The sequence below is a fragment of the Aplidium turbinatum genome, chromosome 1, assembly GCF_918807975.1.
Source record: "Aplidium turbinatum chromosome 1, kaAplTurb1.1, whole genome shotgun sequence".
NCBI lineage: Eukaryota > Metazoa > Chordata > Ascidiacea > Aplousobranchia > Polyclinidae > Aplidium > Aplidium turbinatum.
In genome coordinates, this window is record NC_137472.1 from 19,766,410 (window position 1) to 19,793,469 (window position 27,060).

At 34.4% G+C, this 27,060-nt stretch overlaps 1 protein-coding gene across 1 annotated transcript; it reads left to right on the forward strand.

Annotated features, from left to right (window-relative positions):
- Positions 1-297: 297 nt before the first annotated feature.
- Positions 298-27,060, forward strand: LOC145772226 (LIM homeobox transcription factor 1-alpha-like). Its single transcript, XM_082584082.1, has 10 exons — positions 298-428; positions 2,427-2,712; positions 19,252-19,372; positions 19,794-19,920; positions 20,884-20,967; positions 21,703-21,881; positions 22,981-23,058; positions 23,279-23,372; positions 24,180-24,341; positions 24,573-27,060. The coding sequence occupies exons 1-10, from the start codon at positions 392-394 to the stop codon at positions 24,908-24,910; spliced, it is 1,506 nt and encodes a 501-aa protein (XP_082440208.1). The 5' UTR covers positions 298-391; the 3' UTR covers positions 24,911-27,060.

Sequence of the window (27,060 nt, forward strand, 5' to 3'; positions counted from 1 at the left end):
ATTTACAAATGCAATAAAAAAAATTATTTGTTTCATATGTGTCAGTTTCATTATTAGCAAGACTAAGTCTTGAACTCCAGCATACACAACAATTGTAGTTGTGGATATTTCGTAGGCTTTCATATTACTGCATAATTTGGTTGTCCTTTAGCTAACCAACATTTTCATTGTTATACTACCCTAACGTCTGGTGACATTTCCTCTTTGTAAATAGACAACTTTTCTCAGCTTGTGTATTTGTTAACAGGCAATTGTGACTAGACTAAACTATCTGAACGTCTGCTGATAAACCAACACTGGAAAATTGTATTCGTTGCTTGATACTTGTCGGCTTTCCTCTTGTTCCGTGCCATGACAAAGTAAGCTAGGAAGAAAAAGCGGATAATTCGATATGACAAATATGGATGACGATGATGTCCACGAGGAAGGTAAGAAAAACTAAGATGTAAAATATGATTTCAGAGGGATGTTAGTTAGAACTTGATATGGCTTTAGGATATGTCTTTGACCTGGACACAATATTAAATTAAGAAACATTTTATTACAATGCTTTTCAGGTTTTACTTGTTTGCAGAATGTAAATGCAACCTCTTTGATTTTCTTCTGCTTGTTGCTAAAAAAAAAACATTATCTAGAACTTTGAGATTGATTGCAAATTGCATTTCAAAAAATCAAAAGTATTCTTGTTTTTTCTTTACTTAAATTTCACACAAAAGTGATAAACATACCTTATATATTACAATGTTGTATTCTACATACGGTAATGTGTAATTGCTTCTGTGGTTTTATTCTTATTTTTATTATTCTGTAAGGTTATATATACTGTGAAATACATCAGAACAGTTCAATCAAGTTTTTACTCATAAAGACAGCAATCTTCAACTTTGAGTGGTTCAATGATGCACAACTTCTTTCTAGTCACGATTAAGTAAAAGATGCTGTAACTTTTGCTTTGCACTGGCTTCAAAAAGTTTGGTAGATATTTGATTTCATTTGTTCAGGCCAATGCTTATTTGAAAAATGTCGTCTTCTATTTAAAAAATTGTTGGGTATGATCTAAAAAATCACGACTAACAGCATTCTAGCATAAATGACTTTTTTATTCAAATTTTGAGGAAATTAAAAAGTTCTACTTGGAAAATAGGTTATTATTCGCTGTTTAGTTTTATGCACTTCACCTAAATAATTCAATGTCAAATTGCATTTGTGTAAATACGTTTGTATTAAATACACGCTACATACCTTTTCCCTGGGTTAATTGTTATCGGATCCAACAAATGAATCAATAAGCAATCTTTTATTTTATTTTTTTTTATTGAGAGCATTACGGATGCGTGAAAGCGCGTGGGCTACAAAGCTGAAGCGTTGTTGGACAATCAAACACCGCGTTGTTTCTTCGAAATGCAATGAGACTGACCCCAGGGAACGGGTGTCTATTCGTCTGATTTGCATTGTCACCGTGTGCCCAGTCGGATGTTGGCTTTTGCTTATATTTGGAAAAACAACAAAAAAGCATTTTATTTTCTTAGAATTTGTCAAGCGTGAGTGCTAGCCTACGCCAAAGAACGTGTGAAAAATAAGAATAATTGCAAAATATTTTCCCCTGCGGATCCAAACTGAAGGACTTGGTTTAAACAAACTCAATTACCCTAGATAGCTAGAAAACAATAAAGTTTTAAAAAATTGTATGCTTTCAGTGTTGATCGTTCTAATTTTTAAATCATTTAACATTTTAGTCAAAACAAATAATGGGCGATTAGGTTTTATAGATCAAGAATGTTGTGTATGTTTTCATTGCGTCAAGGGTTACAGACTTACAGTTTTAAAGAATAATTGCAAAGTTTTTCTGAACATTCTGACTTTTTGATTAGACCTACTTTTACAATGGAAAACCTAAGCTGAGACCAAAATTATACATTATTATTATTATTATTATGTCGCAAGATTATATGGTGTAGCAGTTTTTATTTTGCTTCATTTATCAGTAGGCTGCTCTAAAATACCATTTTTATGTTATAGGTTTTGAAAGTAGTTTAATGATTTCTTGAGAAGTAATCCGACATTGAAAATTCAACATAACCTCTTGTCACAAATGCTCGAAACACCTGATGTAATTTTTAAACTTCAAAATTTAGCTTTTATACAAATCCAGTATTACTTATATCAATTAAAATTCAATGCAATCGAATTCGGATCATACAGATTTCAACTCATTGTATCAGCAACAAGCAGATGGAATAAATGACAAAATTTTTATTCTTTTGAAAGTTTGCATCTTTTAAAATGTAATTTGCACTTTCCCTTCAAACATTGTTCAGTTAAAAGACCCTGGTACTCGTTTTTGCGGTTTATATTGTCAGTAAACTGAAAAATACTTTCTAAACATTTTTGCTAAAAGTTTTCAAATTTCTCATGGTTTCTTCTAGATTCACGAGTTACCATGACGGCTCATGTTCCAACAACGACAAACCACGACCACTGCGACGATTACTCGCGGTTATCAGAGATACCGAACCCCGCCGAATCTGTGGCAAGCACCGATCTCTACAAATGTTACGGATGCAACCAGCCAATATACGATCAATATTACAGTTGGGTTGACAATCGTTCCTGGCACGAACAATGCGTCCAGTGCAGTGTTTGCAGACAGGCCTTGGTTGATTCCTGCTACACGAAAAACTGCCAACTATACTGCCCTCAAGACTACAAACAGTAAGTACCCTAGAACTATTGTGAACCAACCAACTGACTGGTAAAGCGGTGGTCTAATACCTTTGTGGCAGAATTAGTGGTGCGATACTGACGAGCCCAGCCTCATGGACGAAACACGGTGTCTATCGCTGTCAATTCTTGCTACAAATCGGCTGCCGAGCAACATACCCTAGAACTAATTGTTATTCCATATATTTATTGAGAGTAGATTATACAACAACATTATATCCTATAACACTGACATATTCAGAGTTGTCAAACCCTTGTTTTCTCTTTTGCATTTTCTGGTAATACTTTGTGATGCAGAAAACTTATAGATAAAATGATTACTACAGCTAATATGTATAAATTAGCCGAAGCATTGAAAGCATTGTTAAACGCGCGCGATTTCCATAAATTGAACAGGAAAGCCACGTTTGATGCCCCTAACTCACAACATCGCAATCATTTAAATTACAAAAAAAAAAGTTGCGCGAAAAAAAATAGATTACAAAACTAACAGCAGTTCTGTCAATGACTTATTTCTCACTTCTGCCACATCTTTCAAATACGAATGGCTGAAGCATTTGATGTGAAACATCGCGTACAAAGGAATTGATACCAGTTTCGCCAACGGCAGGACTTGTGTTTCTGTATAATTATTAAAAACATCAAAACCTCGCATTCATCTTCAGTTTCTACTCTTGATTGTTACCGGTGAGCTAATTTCCATTGAATGCAATTTATAGCTCATTCAAGTACTGTATAACATTCATTATAGTATGGAGGAATTTTGTACATATTGAAATTTTAAAATAGTGTTTACATAGCTGGCTATGTTTTATTATGGCTATGAACCGAGATGTCATTTTTAACCGTTTTTCATTTTCAAGTGTATGGTAGTCTACTGTACTTCGTCTATTTTAAACTCTGGACTATCACTGTTGTTCAAGTTTATGTTCATGAGCTTACGCACGCGAAAAACTTTAACATATTCTATCTATAAAACGAAATCGGTATTTTGAAACGGTGAAACAACGGTCATAAATGACAATGTGGCTCTACTGAGTAGTGAAAAATCTTGGTACCGTGGTTATAGTGTTACCAGTAATTTGAATTTCAAAGTCAAATCATTTGAAAAAAAGAATTAAGGACCTTTCTGACCTTACAAAATCATGTTTGGATTGTTGAAACTAAGAAAATAAACAATACCTTAGATCAGGGGTCACCAACCTTTTTTGCATGCGGGCCACTTTGGCCCTTAGGAGAGCTGTGGCGGGCCGCACTAATAAAATTTTGGGTAGGTTGACTCTTATGCTAGAAAAGAACGCATTTCGTACCCAGTATCCAGCGTTACATGTTCTTTAATCTTAGAATACCGCAGCAACAAAATTAGCCGAACAACGCTACTGCCAGGCCAAGCTCCTTTAACAACACTTTTGACTTTTTTAACATTGCCTAATAAACGAGGCCACTTGTTTTGAGCACGCATAGCGAGGCGAGCGGTTTCATCAGAATATTCATCGCCAAGCAAAGAGTGGTGTTGTCACTTCACTTCACAACAGATATCTTGCCATTAACAGTTTTAGTAAACATGGAAATGTTTGACACATTACAATACAGGCAACAATAGTGACCTGCAAACATATCAGCGAAAAATAGGCTCCAATAACAGGGAGAAAGAAATCAAGCACCATGAAACAAACGCTTGTGGAAATCACCAAAAAAACGTTTCTATCGTAACTCATGAACAGTGTTCCCTATAAAAAAGCAATGAATTGGTTTTTCATCCTTTTTGTGTGAGTCTATAAAACCGTCTTTCTTTGATAGGCAAATGTCACTTGCTGTGTTTATCAGCATGACAAGAATTGTTGATTAACAACATTTTGCAGTACTAAGCTAAATATTTTCATACCAGAAAAAGTCTTTAAATTTATATATAATATTTTTCCAATTTATTATAAATTGAGTTGGCACACCGACCTACTTTGCAAACAAAAACTTGCATGAAGGAACACTGCTCGTGAAATCCAATAACGGTGAAACGCACGCTAGTGTTTACAGGACATTTACAAACTTAAAATACGCAACCCTACGCTCACAGACATTTTCGAAATTCGATAACAGACGTTTTAATCAACCACTGGGACAGTGTGGCTGGACAAGTGGACATCGCATTGGAATAACTTTAAACGACCCCTACCTAAAACTACAATTTGATTGGTAGGTCGGTGAAATCGTATGCAAAGCGAAAATACGCTTCCCGGAAAGTATTTTCTTCCTTCATGCCCTTTAACTCCTCAAGAAAAGTATTTTTGGTTATACTTGTGCGCTGATACCTTCCGCGGGTCGCACAAAACAGCGTGGTGGGCCGCATGCGGCCAGCGGGCCGCCAGTTGGTGACCCCTGCATTAGATCGTGAAAACGTTGATATTGGGTGTTCTTACTGCAAAGGTTTATTCATTGTCTGACCATTGAAGTCACAGAATAGCATACGTAGAGGTTTCTCGTCTTTGTCAGGTTAACAATTTTTTAAACCGTGAATTACGCCTTGCCACCCATGCTGATAACCAGATGTCAGTGCTTTGTTAGGGGCTCATCTACCATTGGACGGGGTTTTATTTCTTTCAGTAACCTGTTAATCAAACTGGTATTATTTTTAAATGTAGTTGCGGACAATAGAGTAGATACCTTAAGTGTATTGTGTTGCTTTATTGTTACAAGCAATTGCCACTTTCCAAGTTCGCCATTCCGGTTACATATCAACAATGTTAGCAGTTGTTGTGAAGTAACTGAAATAAGAAATAAATTGTGTGGCCATTAAAAAATAAAAAAAAAATAAAGAAATAAAAATAAAAATATTAATATTAAAAATATAATGTTGAGTGGGTAAATTTTTATTCCAATTAAAAAGTTTTGAAGAGTTGTTCTCAAAGAAAATAGGTTTTTAAACACAAAAGTTGGTTTATTTAATTGACAAGGTGCCACAGATTAGTTTGAGATAAATCCTAAACAAAGGAATACTCATTTGTGCCACAGCGACAACTTCGTACCGACCGCCCCTTGCTAGAAATTTCCTTGCGTATAACTCACACTTTGATTGAGGACGCATGTGTCATCCCGGTCATCCTCACAATTTCTAATTCGTTTATGCGTCCAGGGACACAGATAATGCTTTTAACGTCGCTTGGCTTCACTTTTGGTAGATTTGTTTCACTGATCCTCTAATTTGGCGTGAGAATATTTTTACATTGACAATTGTATATACGACACGCAACAGTAGCGTTTGATGACGTTTTAGAAATGTCCGAGAGTTTGTGTTCTTGTTTTGATTGAGTGATGTTGGCGGAAAATAATAGGATTTGGACCTAAATTCGCAATGGAAAATGAACATCAACAACTTTTTTACGCGATTTTGTTAGTTTGGAAGATTGTATGACGCCATAATGCAGTTAAACAATGCAACGTTAGTCTAAACTTGTTTTCAACTACAGTATGTCCAATGTCCATTGTCCAGCCGTAGTATATATGTCCAGTATGTCAAGCTACAGTATGTCCAGTCCAGTCATCGAAGTCTTTCAAATACAAAACTTTACCGGCGCTGATAAGGCTCATATTTTTTGCTAAACGATTTTGCCATACAATTTCAGACTTACGGTCACATGTTCTGGCGACACTTGTTCCGTAACGATAATTACGGATGTAATTAGAACTAAAAAATCTTCTCTACTGTTGATGAGCGAACTGACTGGCTACTAACTTCCTCTGCTCTTGCCCATCACCAAGTAGGCTAATGGAAAGTGAACATTTGACACTTTGCTTAACAAAGAAATACTGGGTCAAAAAAAGCTTGTTTTGTTAACATTGAAACCAGTAGAGAATAGTGGTTTAATGATGTTAGATCGTTGGTATGAGAAAACCTTGCGCAAATTAATTTTATCTTTTCAATCATTGTTAACAATCCTCTCTTCGAAATACGTTACATTTATAATGATGAAGGAAAATTGAATATTCTAGAAATAGTCTTATCAGAAATATTGTAGCGACTTTATCATGCTTAAAGAAATGCAATTTGGGCTACACCATTGACAGTAGCGACTTTCTGTAACTTAATCCTGTTTATGACGTAGCGTCTCATTGTGAGAAGACAGGAGATACGCGATGGATTGTAACTTGTGCTCACGAGACACATCTGTTTCCGTTTTTGATTTGTAAGCGAAGCTTAACCATAAAACCACATTCGTCTTTCATACTATGGTCGTGCATCGTTGCCCTTGCGTTTATTGATTTTATATAACGATAGCGAATACAAAGTACTATATGCAATTTCGCATTGGAAAGCAATTGTTAGGGTACAATTAAAGTTTTTAGTTCTTCTGAATCTTACATAAGCAAATGTGGATTTCGGCAACTTAGAGTTATTTTTCAAATGGAAGTCGTTTCTTACAAGAAGTCCTGGTAATTTGATGAAACAAAAAAAGACGAGAATGAAAAAGATTTCGCTCCATTGATCTGTTGTGGATCACCTAGTTTATTGCATTAGTTGAGCAAATGTTTCGGCAAGGAGTGGAAGGCTTCGATATGCATTGAAGCGTTTCTTCTGTCATTTGACAAGGTTTTGCGCTTGAAGTTTCGTTACATGATAACAAGGTTAACACAGCACTTTTCTATCAAATAATATTAACAGGTTCCTTGTTAAGTGCAATTCATAGGCGTTGAATTCTGGCATGTGTTACGGATGTTACTAATTCATATCTCGGCAAAGAAAACTAACTATCTTTAATTCTATATCGTTAACTCCCACGCGTTTGCATGCGCTTAAAGGACTACAATTCGTGGGTTACGTGAACAGGAGACAAATGGAAATAGCTCCATTAAGGAAAAGTATAAATATATTAAGAAACACGACCTTGAAACAGCTCGAACCATAAAACAATTTAAAATATTTAAAAATTGACCATTGGTCGTGGTGCCTGTATTCAAACCGGAAAGACTCGTAATTGTGACATGGAAAATAAAGTTGAATAAGTAATACTTTAGCATCAATTTGTTCATTTATTCATGCATTCACACTTACATGAGACGGCTGTGTCACGTGTTTGATTCAAAAGCCATACCTAAATAGTAAGAATTCTTTTATTGACCTCTTTAAAATGTCTCTGTGTGCTTGAACCTTTCACCTACAATTTTTAGCCGCGCATTAACAGTTGTCATGAGACAGAGGGTTTTTATGAGTTTATGATGGTTTGGTTGTCAAGTTAATACAAAACGCACTGAGCAGTTTGCATGTATAATGTAAAAGATGATATCAGAAAGTTGTCCTCGAAACATTATACGTGAGGTCGGTGGACATGCTTTATAGCATAACCATAAATATTTGAAAGGCGACATTGTACTAAGCGTGGCGCAGTAAGATTGGGTGACTTTTGCATTTGTTTAATTTCTAGAAGGTACTCAACCTGCAAACTTTTACTGTGAATCGGGCTCCTTGAAGAGAATCATTCAATGTTATCTTTTGATTAGCTTTTTGCAGATGTTAAAAAAAAAACGGTTTACCTCTTCATATCTCCAGAAAACTGCGCAACGTTTTTGTCACAACTATATTATTGTCTGTAGGATGTGCACAAAGTATAGTAGTTTTAGGCTTTCTTTGGTGAATCCTAATATTGAACGACCTTTAAAATATTCATAACTTTTTAATCAAATGTCTGTGTGACACCGCTGGTAAGCTAGTTGCTTTCAAAAAGCTTTGTGGGATCGAACTGGTGTTGATGAAGATGCTCTGGTGTAGGCTTCTGAGTCATTGATTGAAGATCCTTCTCTTGAACAGACTGTGGTACGTAAAAGCTCTAAATTTTTCGTGATGTGGAGAAGAGAGATTGTATAGTTTAAATACTGTACAAAAGAAATCACCGATGGTTATTCGTTTGATAATATTTACTGTCGTCCTAAAAGTATTTGCAGTTTCTGCTCCGAAGTCTCTTGAGAGTTTTTAGGTGTGATAACGATAGTCTAGTAATTTAATAAAGATTTCACGCCAACGTAAGTGCCTGGTAGGATGTGGGTGCTTGATTTAATGACCGGTCATATCATTAAAGAACGTGAATTTTTTTTCAAACTTTAGCTTGCAGTATAGTAACTAAATAGTTTACAAGAACTAGGTCCAACTAAAAGGTACGAACTTCTTTTAAGTACTTGTTTGTGTACAAAGAAAATATTCCTGAAAACATAGTTTCACTTTTGTTGAATTACGAATCGTCAAAAGTATGAAAAACTTTCTGAAAAACATCACCTTTCAGAAAAGTAGCTATTGCCCCGGTCTAAGCATTGAACATTTAGATGTAGCAGTTAGATTTTGCTTATAACAATAACCGCAGGCCGCAGTTGCTTGGCTGTGGTCCGTTATTTTAGCTTCTAAACAAGTTTTCTAAGGTGACAAGTGTATCTACATTAACAACCTCTCATGTGGGTGATCAATCAACATGGCGAGAATCAAAAGCTGGCTGATTGTTGATCAAGATGTCAATTTCTTTTAGCAAACTCCTTGTGTTTTGCATTGATGCAATGTACCGAAAAACCTGCGCCAGCAACCAATGCCTTTTGACCCACTGGAGAACGCCCAATAGGCCCACACATGTAGGTGTGAGTGAGTGAAAAGTTGTCATATTGCAGGCCGATAAATTCAACAGTCAACGTATGCAAATCAACACACAACAACATACCGTACAAACGTCATCACATACAACAACAAACAACCTTTCAAAATTTTGTACTTTAAAGCAACAAAAGCTACTGCTGAAAAAATGATACAGCAGGTATGTATGTGCATATTGAATCAATCAAAAGACACATTACTTTGTTTGTTGCAAACTTTAAATCATAAAATACATAAATTAAGGCATTTGGCTTTTCAGTTTTTTCTAGAGTTCCCCGATCATATCTCAAAAATCAGTTAGTCTCTTTTCAACCGCATAGTTCTTGCAAACTTCACTTTGTTACAGCAAGTGAAAGATGAAACAGGAAAGGAACAAAGCAGAAAAGCAGATTCGATGTTTGCATTATCACACAGTTCCAGTGCAGCAGAAGCTATCAAAGACGACAAATATTGACCTTAGCACACTCTTCAAAGCCGTATGTTATATTCTTGCAAATAACCATATAGTTGTCACCTCTCTTCGAAAGCAAATAAATGCTTGCTAGCTTTAAGGAGGACACGATTTACTGCGATTTGATGAGTGAATCTTTAACCGAACAAGAATTTTTGCTTTGAGTTTATTAACGAAATAATGACGTTGCCCTCACATTATTTGAGCACAGCATGAATAGAACAGTAATTCAGTCGTCGAGAAAGAACCATAAAGAAACGCGTTACATTATAGCTTATCTTAAAAGACAGTGGATTATTTGTTTGGTTTCACAGTCCACATGGCCTTTTGTTGCAACATAATTCCATACCTTATAAAACAATGGCTCAAAATTGTGCCTTTGTGACGTCACACATACTTTAAAAGTTGATTTACGATTGCAGTTACATCAAAGAGCTTGGTATTTTATTTGCTTTTATGTTTCATCCACCCGCCTAAGCAGTTAAAACTATTTGTTTAGTTCATGTTAGTTGTATGACGTCACAATTGCTTTCCGGAGGACGACTTTCCGCTTCCAAGCGGCCATTTTGAAGTTTTATTGACATGCAGTTGCCATTTTTTGCACTTTGATAAATTTTTTTATTGTCGAACCTTTTCATTACAAACACGTTACTGAGCGTTCATTTAACGAAAACGAACCGCCATACGAAAAGGTAGCCTATATACGGTAACAGCGTCTGATAGCTTGAAAATAGTATGAACGGTTTTTTACTTTTGAAAGTAAAGCCCATGCTTATTGCAGCCCTGTATTTTCCCTGACATGGATCTAAAACAGGTTAGCAATAATGCTCTACATGTAAATTTTAACAAGACTAATATAGAACACTGAACATCGTAAACTAAAGTAACATTAACACTTGTGTTTACCGTACAACTTATAAAATTGAAAATCTTGCGATACTACTTTTCGTTTCGGTGTTATGTTGGTGCAGAGGAATTCTTATCTTCCAATAAGAATTGATCTATTAACTTTTGCCAGCAGCAGTTGATGGAATCATTTCAGTTGCTTCTTTTGGCCGCTTTCGCCATGCACTAAATGTTTTGTGATGCAATGGACTATGCAATATGCATTGAACTGTTTTTGCTTAAGATAAGCCCGATATGTGAACTTTCACAACTGCATCCTATTTTTAAATTGTTTATATAGTACATGTCTTTTGATTCGATTTAAATTATTTTCTTTGTTGCTATAGACAACACAAAACTGAACAATTTGGAACTAGGATTTGAGTTTCTACCCAGCCTCTCATGGCCCGGTGTATCGTACAGTAAATATAATCTTTATATTTTGGTCGGTGTCAGGTGTTTCTTTTGTTGCACCATAGAGAGCGAGTGAGGAGAAGTTGCCCTTTTAGTTTGTTAGAAATAAGCTGTCAGCACAGGACATGCGCTGTATCCAGCTGCTAAGCCATTTGGAGTTACTTGAGCAAATCCAGAAAATAGATACACCTGAAAAGCTTGCCATTTATAAAGTTTTCTTAACTCTGTTGAACCTAACCTTTTCCCAGTTAGTCCAACATTGCCTATGCTTTTTGTATATATCAATCCGATAAATTCCATACGATTTACAAAATTTACTTAACCAATAACTGCACTGCTCTTGTCTTATGCAATAATGGTATATTGCCAAGTAGATGAATATGTCAAGTTTTTCAAACACGTCATAGTTTGTCAATCTTTTTGCAAAGTTACCAGTTGCGTTAGTCTTTCTGCGAGTTTATCTTCCTCATTGCAAATACTGTAAACGTTCATAACAAAGTTAAACCAAAAATTAGAAAGCGACTTATATAATAAACAAGAAAAATTTTCTGCAAAAAAATTCTGACAAGTCAGCTCTACATAATGATATGATGGTCATTGATCAAGATGATGTATAAAAGATTTGTGCAATGTTCATGAAATCATGTATTATCTTTTTCTTTGAACAATGAATTGGTCATGAAAATGTGCGACCTTTGGTGGAAAAATCTTGCTCTGCAATCATAGGCTCTCAGTCTTTCATGAGTATCTTGACTCCAATGAATAGCAATGCCATATGCTGTCACGGTATCTAAAGGTAACGCGTTTAGTAAGTTAATGCCATTTCTTTTTGTGTTTACACAAGATTAGCTTCAAATTGTAGTCATCTATGTGCATTATTGATGGAAGAAGTACTGACAGCTACAAGGTAGCGGGCGCGCCAGAACAAACAGTTAAATAATTGATACAATGCTGATAGAAAAACATCGTGTTTTATAAACATTTCAGCGGATATGAAATAACAATTGTTGACGGTGTCATGCCAAAGCTATTATGATGCAGGTCTGCTTACCTTATAAAGTTTTCACTTTTAATAACCAAACGTAAATTATGCATTTTTTCGTTACAGTTCTGCACCTTGCGTGCCAGTTGATCAGCTTTTCTTTGCCAAGAAGGCACTTTATTATATAACTTAAAATTTCGCTTAGTTCACATTTGCTTATAAAACTGCTTGCAAGCCAAGTGCTTCATGCATCCGAATGCATTAGTTTATTGTTGTTACTTTTCATTAGTGAACTATGAAGGTTAAATAAAGTGTAATAAAAATTGAAGCAGCAAAACTTCAGCAATTTAAATTTTATGCGCTCTCTTGCGTTGCGCCATCAATTACATTTATATTTTCGCACTTAATGTGTACGCTAGGTTCCAGTTAAGTTGATTTGGCATGTTTTTCAGCATAATAAACAACGTGCAAAAATATTAAAAATATGTATCTTCTAGCAGAAATCAAACAATTGCTGCGACCACTTTAATAGAAAGAGTTACCTGAGATGTTTCTTAATTTGTACGTTAATTTATTTATATCCCTTACCGCTGGTTGGTAATTTGTATTTTCTATCCTTGAAGTGGAATCATTAGAGTTCATGAATGTGTACCTGGTACTCATAACTTCGGTGTGGAAATACTTAAAATAATTAGTCGTTAATTTTTAAACGTACTAATTATTTTGTGCTCAGTAACACAAAATGTGAAAGTTCAACACGATGAAGTAGCAATTAAACTTCTTCATAACGATCTTTCCAATGCTGCCATGACTTGAAGAACTTAGAACTTGAAAGAGTTTTCTATTTTTGGCCCGTGACCTCGACAAGTTGCAGTGCAATCGTGTAAGACTAAGCATACCAAACCAAACGAGCAGGTACATTCGCACCTTGTCATGAGTAGCCATCTGACAAGCACAATTATACTTGGGCATTTACCCAGCCCAATGACACAGGGGACAGGGCAACCCAAACTCTACAGATAATTGAAGATGAATACGGGAAATGTTTCCTTTTAAGTGTTTGCTAAATGCAACACCAGATTTGAAAAATGAAACAACCGTTTCAGCTGGAAATAAATCCCATGGCAATATCTTAAATAATAATGTCTATGCCGCCATGTAGCCGCTTGAGATGCTTTTAGTGCAAAGAGATCAGTAAATACTGCTAATTGAACAATTACTAGTCCAAAAGTTTCTGTGCCTTTTAAAAAAAATCTATTTATGAATACGTGGTTATAGTGAACTGAGTTTTAAAAATGTTTTAAATATTTCGTGTGTTTTAAATTACCGTCTAATTGTTATTTTGGCCCAACATCCACCTATAATATCACAGAACACGTGCGGAAAATTTGACTGCTGTCATCTACTAATTACACCATAATGACCACAGTGAAAGCGGAAGGTAGATTCTTTCGGAATGTATTGGAAGTGGCACGGGGTGGTTTATTTCGCGGAAAACGCCTCTCTTCCCTTCTAGAAAGCACCAAACGCCGATTTGAATGTGTGTAATTAAGTGCAGATGCAAAAGAAATTAGGGAGGTACTTTTTAATCGAGATAGACCGGTAAACTTCACGCTGAATTTCGACATGTAATAGTTATATTTTTAATGGCTACTCATATTACTGACCTTCCTTCATGCGCCGACCAGACACTCTAAACACTTGTCAACAGCCGACGCCGCAGAATCAAGGCATTTCAATTGAACCTAATAAACAATTTCTTTTAACCAAGTCCTAAAAAGCCATCGCAGCAGAAGAACTAATAACTAGATAGTGAATTTCTTGGTTTACTCTTTTGGCTTTGTTTCTGCTTTTGCTATTATGACTTTAATAGAACAAGTAGGTGAAATATCAAAGCTTGATGCTTTTGGAACAGCATCAAAGAAACAACAGGTTTAATATAAAGTTTAGTAACGAAAGGAAGACATTGGACTTGGGTTCCGGTATCAATTGACGTAGAAGGTTTATCAAAATATTAGCCTTGTTTTTGTTAAGTCAATATCACAATTCAGCAACAAAGTTTTGCTGTGCTTGCTGGTTGATTCGTGATTGGAATGAAAGAACAAAATGGTGAACCATCCATTTTGCAATTGTACTTAAGTCAAAATTGAAAAGCGTTCTTGAATCGACTAATATTCAATAGAAGAAAATTTGATATCGTTTAAAAACTTGTTAAAATATAATGTCAGACGATAGACATGAAACACACTGCTTTGCATTCCCGTTTATTTAATCAAAACTTTAAGCCCAAATCTTCTATAGGTATAAATGACGTGCGACTATTGAGGAAGATAGGTTACAATGTTTAAAAAATGGTTTAATCTAACAAACTGGACGAGTTGGTTGGGTAGTAGTGGTGATAGAACAATTTTTCGAATAGTGTGTTTGCATAGCAGCTGCACAATGATATTGACCCCTGAGATGTGTAGGCTAATTTACATTCTAACTTCGTGTACTCAGAGCCGACGTGTGATGATGTTATTGCTGTGTAAATACAACATGTGAGCTCTTTGGTAGCTTCAGAGGTTGACAAATAATATATAAACAAGAAATCTAAATCTTCTGCTACCTCTCCTTCTTAAAGCTTTTCATTTTATAGATATAAAGCTGGAACACGTAGCCACATAAGCTTTCAGGAGCCTTCAAAGGCCGCAGCATTGTTGTACTTAAAGCTTGAATTTTAGTTGCGATAAGGTTATTATGTAACGTTGTTTTGATGTCTACTTGAAGATAAACAACATACCATTCTTCGAAACTGAATGACGTAATCTTAGTGTTGATTTAGGCTACTTAAAATCCAAAAACAAGTTATTATCGTTTACCCGGAAAATAAGGGGCTAATGATTGTAATCCTTTAATTTAGTAAAATAAGTTCAAAACAGAGTGGTTAAATGTGAAAAATACCTCCGACAGTGTTATTCCATAACCGTAGCTAAGCAACATTTACACAAAACGAAATACTGTATAGTTACAGTACATTTCATAATCTTTCTTTCAATTTTCTTTTTTAACTATGTTTTATCTAGATATTTTAGAGTGATTTAGTAATTTATATTTAATGGCTGCTTATTGTGGTTTGTTTCATGAAGTGATGTAACTTTTTTAATACCTCTGATGAAATTTGTGTGAGTCGATGAAATTTTTTTAATAATAACACTTTAATTTTTCTAATGAATGGCCAGAGCTTTCCAACAACTTTTCTCTCCTGTAGTATTTTCGCTCTTGTTCATGTTTTGAAAGTTGTGATCAAAAACAAATATTTTACAATAAACAGAAAGTATTGTAGGCTTACTTAATATCTAGCTAAAGTAAAGCAATAGGAATATTGTTTGTGAAAAATTTCTGAAACAAAACGTGATTCTTGACCTTGGTAAATAAAATCTGTACTTTTTATTTTAATAATAACAAATACACGACGATATTTGATGACGATTATAAAAATGCAACAATTTAATATTAAAATAATACACAGAATTTTTGTAAACTTTTGACTTGATTTTGAAGAGTGTGTTTTTTAGTGAAATTTTGAAGGGTAAGAATTACTAAAACAAAAACAGAAAAATTTCGTGTCAGGAAATAGTTTATGAGCAAATTGTTCTGACAAAGTCGGTGCTCGACCGTAAGTTGAAAGTGTATTAGACTTGTGTGCTGTTGCTTAGCAACAAAGAAACCAATAGAAAACTAGATACTTAACACAGCACCTGTACGTACACAATGGGAAAATATTACGACAACTTGTCCAAGATCAATACGCGAATGACTGAGCTGTCTTGTGACTTGGCTGCTAAACAAAACTGATCTCAACTCGTTTACCCGCCAAGAAAATATGATTTGATTAATCGGTTCAGGGTGTAGTTGCCTTATTCGTTGCCCCAAGAAACGTTTTTAAGGAAGGATCGATTTTAGTTTTAGTTTACGTTGTTCGAATCATGAAAAAAAATAGTTGCAAAAATGACAGATATTGTTGTCATAAGATTATTTTTGTTGGCAACACTGTTTAATAACATTTGAAAGCATAAAGCCGATCCAACTTTCTGGACAACTCTGATCGAAGAAAAACGGCCGTGGGTCACGTAATCCTATATTTAGTTTTCCCACAGCTGTGTTGTATTAGTGAATTTACATCATGCACTATATTTGCTTCTCTTGTTTGCTGCACTCAGAAATTCTTTTTGAAAGAAATACGGCTCGCTCAGCTTTACTGTATCACAAGCTAACAGCAGTGACAACATTATTTTTAAAATTTTCGTTTTGGAGCAATTGATTTATAGTATCTCTACCTTTGTTAAAATTTTAAATTGTAATTTTTTTTAATAAAGTAGTCGCAATAAATATTTTTGAATTGTTACAAACTTTATGAAGTTACAAATTTAAATTAGTATTTCTTCATTTTTTTTCTACGGTAACCGAATTAAAAACCTTCACAACCAAGTATAAATCTCAACTTTGAATGACATTCTACTGCAAAGTATTTACCAATTAATTTCATACTCAACCGGTGAGGAGAATGTGTTTGTGCTCTGTTTGAAAGACATCACTGAAACGTTGTGAAATGCATACAAAGAAAGCTTTAGCTTGATATGTAATTTAGTTGAGAATAACATTTTATCCACTTGTAGGCTACTTGGTCATTCGTCCTGAGTTAGCTCTCAATATTATTATGATGCAACTTTTGAGCAAGACGCAATGTAGCAGAAAGAAATGTTTAACTCTTGTATCTTAAATTGACATTATTTAGAGTTAGACTAAGGCCTAAGAGGTTTAAAAGAATATACTGTATTTCAATGTTTGCAATAATTCCTCAGCTTGTTGCTGCAAAATAGCTGATTTAGTCTAAATTAACAGCACAGTCTACTTTCATCGGACTTTAATTAGAAAAAGCTCTTACAACTAAAGTGATTACCGGTTTAAATGTGTTGTTTTTGAATATACATTCGTAAATAAATTTAATAATTTTTTATTTTACTTCAATGTAAAAATGTGCTTTTCACCACATCTTGCGTTCGCTCACAAATCAACATTTCACAGTATCAAAAACCCAATAAGGCAAAGCATAAATAACTTTTAGCTTTAATTAATAGTTCATAAGGACATAGGACGAGTTCACGAGGTTAAAACAAAAAAAGATTTGCTGCTTATCAACAGTTTTGTGCCGAATCCAATGTGAAAATCATGAAAGGTCACACTTTGAAAATTGAAACAGTTGCTTTTCTCAGCTTTCAAACGTTTTCTTTTACTGCAAATTCTTTTTTTTTGCAATAATCGACAAATGCAGAAACAGTCATTGTGTGTATTCTTCATCTGCTATTGCTATAATAGATAGTAGGCTACCATCTCACCCATTTAACGCTAAATCGTTTTTTCTAAATGCTCTATTAAAATGTTTTTGTTGACATTGTGCTTTAATTTTCCACTGAACCATTTCAATATTCTAAAGTAGCAACCACTCTTCAAGAAAAAGTTAAAAAATACATACAATATTTTTTCTGGTTACTTTTTTATTACACTTTAGCTTCATAAAGCGTTTTAAAATTGTAGCAAATTAAAACAAAAATATTTATACATCAATTGCTAAATTTTTCGTTTTAGACACAGCACTTTGATAATACTCACGCAAACGTATTATTCTTTACACTTTTTCAATAAGTTTATCCGGAAGTTTATTTATCAGCATAGGTAAAAATATGAACGCATTTTAGCGATTGTACTTTTGTCTCGTTTTAATTGAAAATTTTTTGATTTGTTTCTAGAAAGATAGGCCCTTTATTGTAATTTATGAAGAAACAATTTAGTTTTTGATTTAAGATGTATAAAAATACAATAGATACATTAAAAACGGGCCATAAATATGGCGCTTTTTTGTTTGACATCTTAATGAGTATAATTAAAACTACTATGCAAAACCTAAATCACATTTTTCCTGTCAATAAATGTAGCAAAACCCAAACATAAAATTTTGTCGTTATTTTACTCAATGCAAATAATAGAAGGCGAGAAGTTGCACGATGGATGTATATTTAGCATTCTTCTGCATGATTTGGACACAATTGTGTTGGTGATGGCGGATCTGTTCATACCAAATTTGGTTATAGGTCCGTCTGTCTTCTAAGAACACGATTTTCCGATGCTTTGTTAAGTACTTTTTGCCAATTTCTATCAATTTCATTCTTTGGCCGAACTTTGACATAAAGATTTGTTAACTGGTTTGTTGATGTTATTGAAGAATTATAAGTTATTTCTGAAAATAATCACATTAAATTCCAATGCATTTGTAGTTGCAACGCCTTTGTTGTAATTGACAAAAATAACAAATGAAATGGAGAAAAGGGATAAAAACAATTGCTGCGCGGAAACAATCGGCCACCCCCACTAGTGGGGAACAAACCGACGATGGATTATGATGATGATGAACAAATTCGTCATTTTTACCGTTTCATATCTGTTAAATCGAACATGTAAACGAAGATAGTTACAACATCTACTTGTTAGGTTTAGATACTTTTTTAATAAAAATTGCAATATAGGTTTTTTAAACTCTTTTTTCTAGTTTATAATTTGACTCACGGTGTTTTGGCATGTTATACGATTAACATCAACATAATTTAGTGCTCTGCCCTATGTTTACCAGGTTACCGTTACCCGATGCTTCCTAAAGATGTCAGTAGTCTTTGATTGATGAAACGTTGGTATAAATCCAGATTATCACATGCAATACTGGTGTAGCTTAGCTTATTTTATCCAGAAGATTGCTTTAGTCTTATGCGATTGTTATGTGTGTCCGTTGGAAAAAAAATTAGGCTTAGTTCTAAACAAATAAATTAAATCAGTTCAGTTCAGTTTGTTTTTATTTCTGACCATCAGAACGAAAGAAACAATATATGACATAGCAGAGGTCTAGAAAATGGGAGAAGCGGCAAAACGCGGACGTTATAACGTGCATGGTACCAAAGCAGGACAATCAGTTTAAAATAAGACACGGTCGCAACACAAATATTTGTCACAATGAAACCAAAGCGGCAATAGGTCCTGAAAAATTATTTATTTTCATAAATTTTTGTAGCATCGTTTTAAAATTCCACACAGAAGCATGTCGCAGTTGCTTTAACTGTTCTTATGGATTCTTTTGTGTTGCAGATTGCAAGTGTGCTGCCGATGCTCAAGAATCATATCAGGCAATGAACTCATGCAAAGAGCGGGAGGACTGGCCTTCCATAGTTCATGCTTTGTTTGTGACATCTGTCACAAGCAACTGCAGGTGAATGAAACCATGGGTAAAAATATACATTTGTACATAGGAAAATGGTTAATTGATCCCTATCTGACTAAAAGCAATCATCACTTTTAGATTAGATTTTTTCTCACTTGTGGCAACTTGATTTTAAGTAACCTTGTGGCGTGATACTGATTACTGACAAACATATTTTAGTTGCAAATTTAATTAATTAATTAATTTTGATAAATTCAAAATTGTTAGGTTCTATATTAAGTTGATGTTAATTTTGCAATGATAATATTACCAAATCATTTTTCAATACAAAGAGCTGGTATAAAATATAGCATAATTTTGCAGTTGGCATAACTCTTTTTTATTAATTAATCTAACAGTCAAAATATTCATACAAGGAACTTTTCCCCACCCCTTTTTTAATAAACTTATTTCTGTTTTGTTATTTTAGTCCGGAGATCAGTACGTCATAGATAATTCAACCAACCAAATTCATTGCAAAGTATGTAAAGACCAGGGCGATGACGTCACGATGTCGTCGCATCACTGTCACGACAACGATTCGGCCTCAGATTCAGGTATAACGTTTGCGATTAATGATGTTGGTTTTTTGTAACCTTTTTTTTTCAAGCGATCCATTAGCATACTGTATAGAAATAGGTGAAGCAAAATCAAAATGTACATACTAGACCAATGCTTTCCAGGATGTCTTTGCATTGATACAATGAGAGTTTTTTTTAAACTTTAGCTGCATTTGCAATGGCTGTACTCAATTTAAATTTTCTTTAAGTATTTTTTAATGCAAAACTATCAACACTTGCACTAATGTTAACACTAACAGATTTGCCAAAAATATTTTTCATGTGTTAACCACTAGCGGGTGTAGGCCTACTATGCACAGTGTACGTGACAGACACTTTGTTTATTAAAATTATTTTTTTTAGTTTGTTTCGAAATCCGACATTGCATTCTATTATCCCAACCATGTTGTGCAGTTGATAGGCTATGAGCCAAGCTAGTCCTATGACGTATTGTTTTTTTTTGGCTTGAGATTAACTGATACTTTATCATATCAGTTAATACTAACAGAGAGGAGTAAAGACTTGGCAAAAACACTACTTTTTTCATTGCGAAGCACACAATTTTCTCTGCGTTATAATTCCAATGCGTTTTTCCAAATTATAATATCTTAAAAATACAAGATAAATTGCTTCTTTAATTATCAGAAGGTTTGGTGGCTTAAGCCCGACAATGTATTTTTTTTCTTCGAGTGCAACCATCCTTGATGTGTTTCTGTTTAGCTAAAAATAAAAGTGCTTTCTTGAATGTTGTAACTTCTACTACAGTTTTATTGCAGACAAAGAGTTATATACAGTGGTTTTTTAATTTGATCACTGCTAGTATCTTCCCTTTCAATGCTTTTTCTTATTCCAGTTTCGCTATTGCGATACTGATAAAATAATAAAACTATTCTCCCTTCTATAAATAGCAGCTATATGCCACCGACATATCACATAATCCTGCTATGTTACTACATTCAGAGAGAAGCGACGATGACGTATTTTCCCACCAATCCTCACACATGTCTGGTCTGGGACACATGCATAGCTATGTGACGTCTGGAGGTGGGTGACTATGAGCACGTGCTATGATACTTTAGTGTCACGACGTTTTTCTAAACATTCAACGTAATTTTTATTTTATGTTATATTTACTTCTAGTATTATTTTTAGTGTTGAGACAGCATGCTTTGTTTTTTGTGCTGTAACAAGTTCCCTTACCACTGTCTGCCGAACAACTTGATAAAAGAAGCCCATATTGTCCTACAAGGGGATTTCAAAAATGACAGACAGTGTGGCATATGTGTAAATTGTACTCAGAAAATGATCAGTTAGAGAAAGTTTGTTTTTTGAAAAGTCGAAGAGGGATGAACGACTACAGAGTTTGAGAACCCTTGGTTTGGGGATGAATTGTGATAAATTTACATTATTCTTTCTGATAGTCACGTTCTCGCTTGTTGGGACTCTGGCTGCTAGTAAAAGTTTGTTTGTTCTGGTTAGCATACAGTACACATCCGAGATGCGGGTTACTAATTTTGGATCTGGTAGAAAAACTGATGACCTGGTACATTCAATGTACAACATATTGTTCGTTTCGACAAATTGTCGGCACTACATGTTATTTTTTTAATTGTTTTACAAAGGATTATAAGTTCTTACAAGTTTATAGTTTATGTTTACAAAAAAAACTCGATGAAAGTAAATTATGACCTGGTATATGATTCATGACAAAAACTCTTCATGTGCACGTATTAGGCCAAAATGGATGCAACAGCTTTGTAATGCTTTGCTTTTAATTAGGGTTTCAACATCCTCATGGAATGATGGGAACAAAAGCCGGAAGCAAATCTTCAAGTTTGTCCATGATCACCACAACAGTCGATGGAAAACGAGTGAAAAGGCCAAGAACAATTCTAACAACAGCCCAGCGTCGAAAATTTAAAGCATCGTTTGAAGTTTCACAAAAGCCATGCAGAAAAGTAAGAAAATTTTGGGCTTAATCGATTGCCTAATAGCTATCTTATTCGTGACGAGCAAGTCTTTAGTGTTCATTTATTTGGTTACTTTCGCGTGACCATTTTGCCATGTCCGCTACTCTTTTCATATCGCTTTTTGAAATTAATTTTCTACAAAGTTTCAAATTATCTACACCATGGCCACCTAAAAATACGGCCTGATTTGTCACATTTTGCAGAAATTTCCAGGTTTTTCTAACTTTGGGCGAACGTTTAAATAAATTTTTCTAAAAATTAGATTTTTACGCTTTCTTTATTCTTTTCCCCAGATGACACAATAGGTTTTAACATCCTCACATGTTGAAAAACAAAGAAAATTTGATTTTGTAAATTTTAGTCAGACTGTTAATTTTCAATAACAGTCTGATTTGCGTTTTTCAACTTACTTTTTCTCATTTGCTACTGCTTCCCGAAGGCTACAAAAAAGTTTTTTGTCATTAGGAAACCGCAAAAAGTAATAACATGTCAAAACATGTCAGTCAAGCACTAGCAGTAGCTGTAATCAAAATCTGCAAAATGTGACAAATCAGGCCGCATCTCCAGGTGGCCATGTCTACACATACTGTATGTCACGCCACTATACAATCAGTTCATTCATAGTTCACATTTAAAACGAAAAAAATCTTCAAGATGGATATTGGCAATAAATTAGGTATCTAAATATTTAACGCCAATAAAAACGTGATAGTAATGTGACGTAATTTTCAAATGGTAATTTGTATTCTTTACTGAGTGCTGGTGTTTAAATTTAGTATAAATATTTTCAACAAATGCTTGTTGATCCATCAAGTGCTCTCGAAGACATCGCTGTATTGACATTCATTACGAACGGAAAAACGTATGTAATTTGTATAGACTTAGCTGGTCACACGCAACAATGCAAGAAAAACAAGTGGTTGCTGTTATGTTGTCACTAGTTCTATAGACAAACCGACACTGGTTCTTACCATACATGGTGATATTGGTGTGGGGGTGTCTCCCGTATTGCATTTTCCTACTTTTTTTTTTATTTTAAACTGATCGACGTTTTGTAAATGAATTTTTTTTTATATCTTCAATTCAGGTCCGAGAAACTTTAGCTGCGGAAACAGGCCTAAGTCCCAGAGTGGTTCAAGTTTGGTTTCAAAATCAACGAGCAAAAGTGAGTCCATGTATCTTCTTGTGTCTTTTTCAATGCCTGTTTTTTTTTGCTTTGAAAATGAAATAGATTTTCATCCACGCAGGCTTTTGGCTTGTGTGTCATACCTAAACGACGATTCAAAACTTCGTTAAAACAGTTACAAAACTTTTGCTTATTATTTTGTAAAAAATAGATAGCAATACTAGAAAATAAATTTTATTACCGTATTGATGTTTGTCAGATAAAAAAGCTAGCGCGGAGGCAACAAGATGGCTCAAGGGGTTCCAGAGGCAACCGGTCAAGAAGAAAGAAAACAACGGACTCAGACTCGGACAGTGAGTTTCAGTTTTAAAACGTTTTTGTTCACCACTATTTTGTCAAGTGCAGAAACATCGCAGCTGGATTCAAATCTGAACAGTAACCCCATTTATTTTGAATGATTCGGTTCTGACGTTGGCTTTAAAAGGTGTCTTCATCTTAGTTGCTGCTTCGTAGCAACATTTGCTTGCTTTAGTGCAGTTGCTTATCATCTTTAGTATGAAATGTATTAAAGTTTTAGCCTACTTATCTGTTTACATCATTTATATAAAGCAATTTAATTATTTTTGAGTGAGCAACTTTTGTTTGATGTTTTTTAAACAAAAGATATTTGTGAAGAGTTGTTGAATGCTGATGCTCGACAAGTAATGCGTCATTTTGAACATGTGACTTCTAAAAATGTTTTTACTACTTAAATATTTTTAATTGCAAAAATGTGTGCAAATTTTAAAGTTTTGTTTCATCCAACTTTTACGCCTAGATTTATTAGCACCAAAGCATTTACTACGAACAGTATTACTTTTATAAAAAAGGAAGTTGTTTTGCTTTCGTAAAGTCTTGAAGCATAAAAGACGATATTAAACTTTGCTTGATTGGGTATGGTCCATCACTCCTTCGATTACCAATCAACCACTTACAAATCATCGATGCTGACGTACTTAATTGAGATGACATTGATTAAACAAATATGTCACTTGTTACAAAACAAATGCATTTTGTACGTGACATGGCATCAGGCCAAACATTCTGTTTATAGCTGAGATTTATTGCATAACTGACATATCTAAAACGGCTTGAGTGTTTAACATGTGACATACTTTCAGATGAATTACTATCGAGTCCTGGATCGTATGTCTCAATGCCAACTCCTCATCAGAACTCGCTCTATCACGACACCTACCGGTCACCAGGAAGTATTCAGACTTCTCCAGTTACGTCAGCACCAGAAAGCAGCCACTACTTTCACACAACACCTCCAGCACATGGTAGGCACAGACAAGTCATAAAACCAATTGTAACAAAACAAACTTTTAGTCATTACAATAGAAATAGTTTGCTTCTATACATATTCGAAAGCATGTCGTATTTGAATACTGAACGTTAAACTATGAAGATATTTAGCGTCTGGCAAAAAGTCATTCTAAAAATTTTAGATTCAAGTGTAAATGAATGTCTTTTGTATATTTTAAACCTATCTTTATGCAATATATGTACAGAAGCACCCGACTTGTTGTATGAAGACTTCGATTCTAATCCTCTTTCCGGAGACCCATCAAACGACGTGTATCTTTCTGCAGCACCCCATAGTTCATCCGGACCTTCCTCATCACTAAGCATGGAAGCAAGACTCCATGTGGACATGACGACTTCTATGCCCGATTTTAGCACCGCCAGTGGAACTTTAAACCTGGATGGTGACTTAATGTCGGGGGTGTCGCCTCAAAATACCTTTGTACCCTCCCAAGCACTGACTCCCTTTGCAAACCAATCCACTGCTGAAGGAAACCCGATAGACAGGCTGATGTGCATGCAGAACAACTTTTTTCGAACGTAGCAAACAAAGGGAACATGAACATTGCTCCAATTGTCCCCATGAGCTTGTTTTACAATGACGCAATGTCTCCTAATGTTGTATAAATGTTATCTGCAGCCTGTGAATAGTATTTATTTAGTAGGTCTAAATCCTTTGCTTAGCAATTGATGTGATGGAAAGTGTAAGTAAATTTGTGTTTTAAGTTCCTCTTCAACTTTTGCAATAATCTTCTTGTCAGAAGATTTATGTAACTTTATGTTCTCGTGTCGTTTCATATATCATCTCGCGACAACTTTTGTGATCCTTTTTTACCACGATAGTTTTTTATTTAATATTTTGAATTTCCATCAATCAAAGTTTCAGTAATAAGTTACAGAAGAAAGTTGAAAAATTGAAATCAAACTCTTTCTAAAACAAGCATTTTTGAGGCAACTATGTTGAAATATCGCGGCTTACTTTTTTTTTGTCGATATGACCACGATGTTCACTAAACAACAACAATTTAGCTTTTTTATTTAATGAACAAACTAAGTCACATGCACATATGACCTGCATAGAATCCCTTCAGAAGGTCTTGTCACTGTAAATCAATATTTACAAGCTCAAACATTTGTTTGGGAAATTTCTTTGTTGTAATGATAAAATCAGATACTTTAGTCAGTAGCATTTTTCAGCAAACAGCTGACATTGTTTTACATTTATTAACGTTACATTTATGAAATCCGGGCTAAGCTAAGCAAGTTGTTCAATATAATTTTGCTGCTTTCCGTTGTATTGTCCATAGTTAGAGAATTTTGTTTTTGCTGTTACAGCGAAAAAAAAACACAGTTTTGTTAGTTGCATCTTTTGCAGCGATCAAAATTTACGTCGATTCAGCGCCCAGCAACGTTGATAAAATGCGAGAATCATGTTTACTTGCTCGGCTACACTGCATTGCCAATCGCCTCAATGAGCGATCTTTTTAATTTCATAGAATTTTTATTGAAAGGAAAACATCTAGTATAACTTTTTTATTTTATCATTTTGATTCAATCCTTGACAACGTAATAACAAAGAATATTATTAAATCTTTTTTGCAAATTTAATAATTTTTTTCAACAAGAAGATTTGCTTCTGGCACAAATAAAGAAGAGGTGCGTTTTTATGAGTGAAACGTTATATTTTTATACTAAAGCATGTGAAACTCATAACATTCTCATTGTAAGATTTTGTTTGTCTATTTGTTTCGAACATAAGAAATGCCCTTCAAGCTATTTCATTATTCACGTCAAGATCGTTAACATCATTAACGTAAGTCATTGCTTGCACAGTGACGTCATAATAAGCTACACCCTAAAGCCTTTTCAAGCAGAATCATTCCGTTCAAAATGTTAAACATCAAAAAAAAATCCAAAACAAATCGTCTACTACACTGGTAAACCATTGGCGCATTTAAGAAAATTGTTTCTATCTTTGTAAATTTCCAACCACTTCAGGAGGTCAGTAGCATAGCAAAGTTTTAAACAACATAACAAGTTGTTTATTTGTAGTTAAACTAAAGGAATGATGATATAAAACAAAAAAGAAATAATTTAGTTGATTTTTCAGCTAAATATCTGTGCAAGGTCGCAGTCTGAAAATAGTTCTAGCGTTTCACACAAACAAATAGACTCCATTACAAAAGCAACTCTTTTTCTTTTGTGAAAGGAAACTCACATTATCACTGGCAAGCATTGATTGTGTGCATGACTTAATTAATGATATCAGTTTTAAATAGGTAAATTTTATTTCCTATTTTGCAAATTCTTTCATACAGACTTAAAACCCAAACAAACGGAAGACACTTGTAACTTACTGACGTGATACATTGGATACTGAAAGTTGACTTTACGCAAATCCCCAAATGAGAGATAGCCTAATTTTTTATAAAATATATTTTGTTTGTATTTTAATAAAATTGATATTTTATACTCTTCTCACTTTTTTGTCTGATATGCTTGTTGCATCGTTCATTCTATCCCCATCTTTGTACTGAAAAAACTATGTGATTCACAAGACCAACATTTTTTATAAAATGAACGTTAAAAACCTTTCTTTTAATGCAAAATGTCGGTTTTACTCAACTACACATGTTGGTAACGTGATAGATTTACAAACATTTTATGATGTAATCCAGTAAACTTCACACCTAA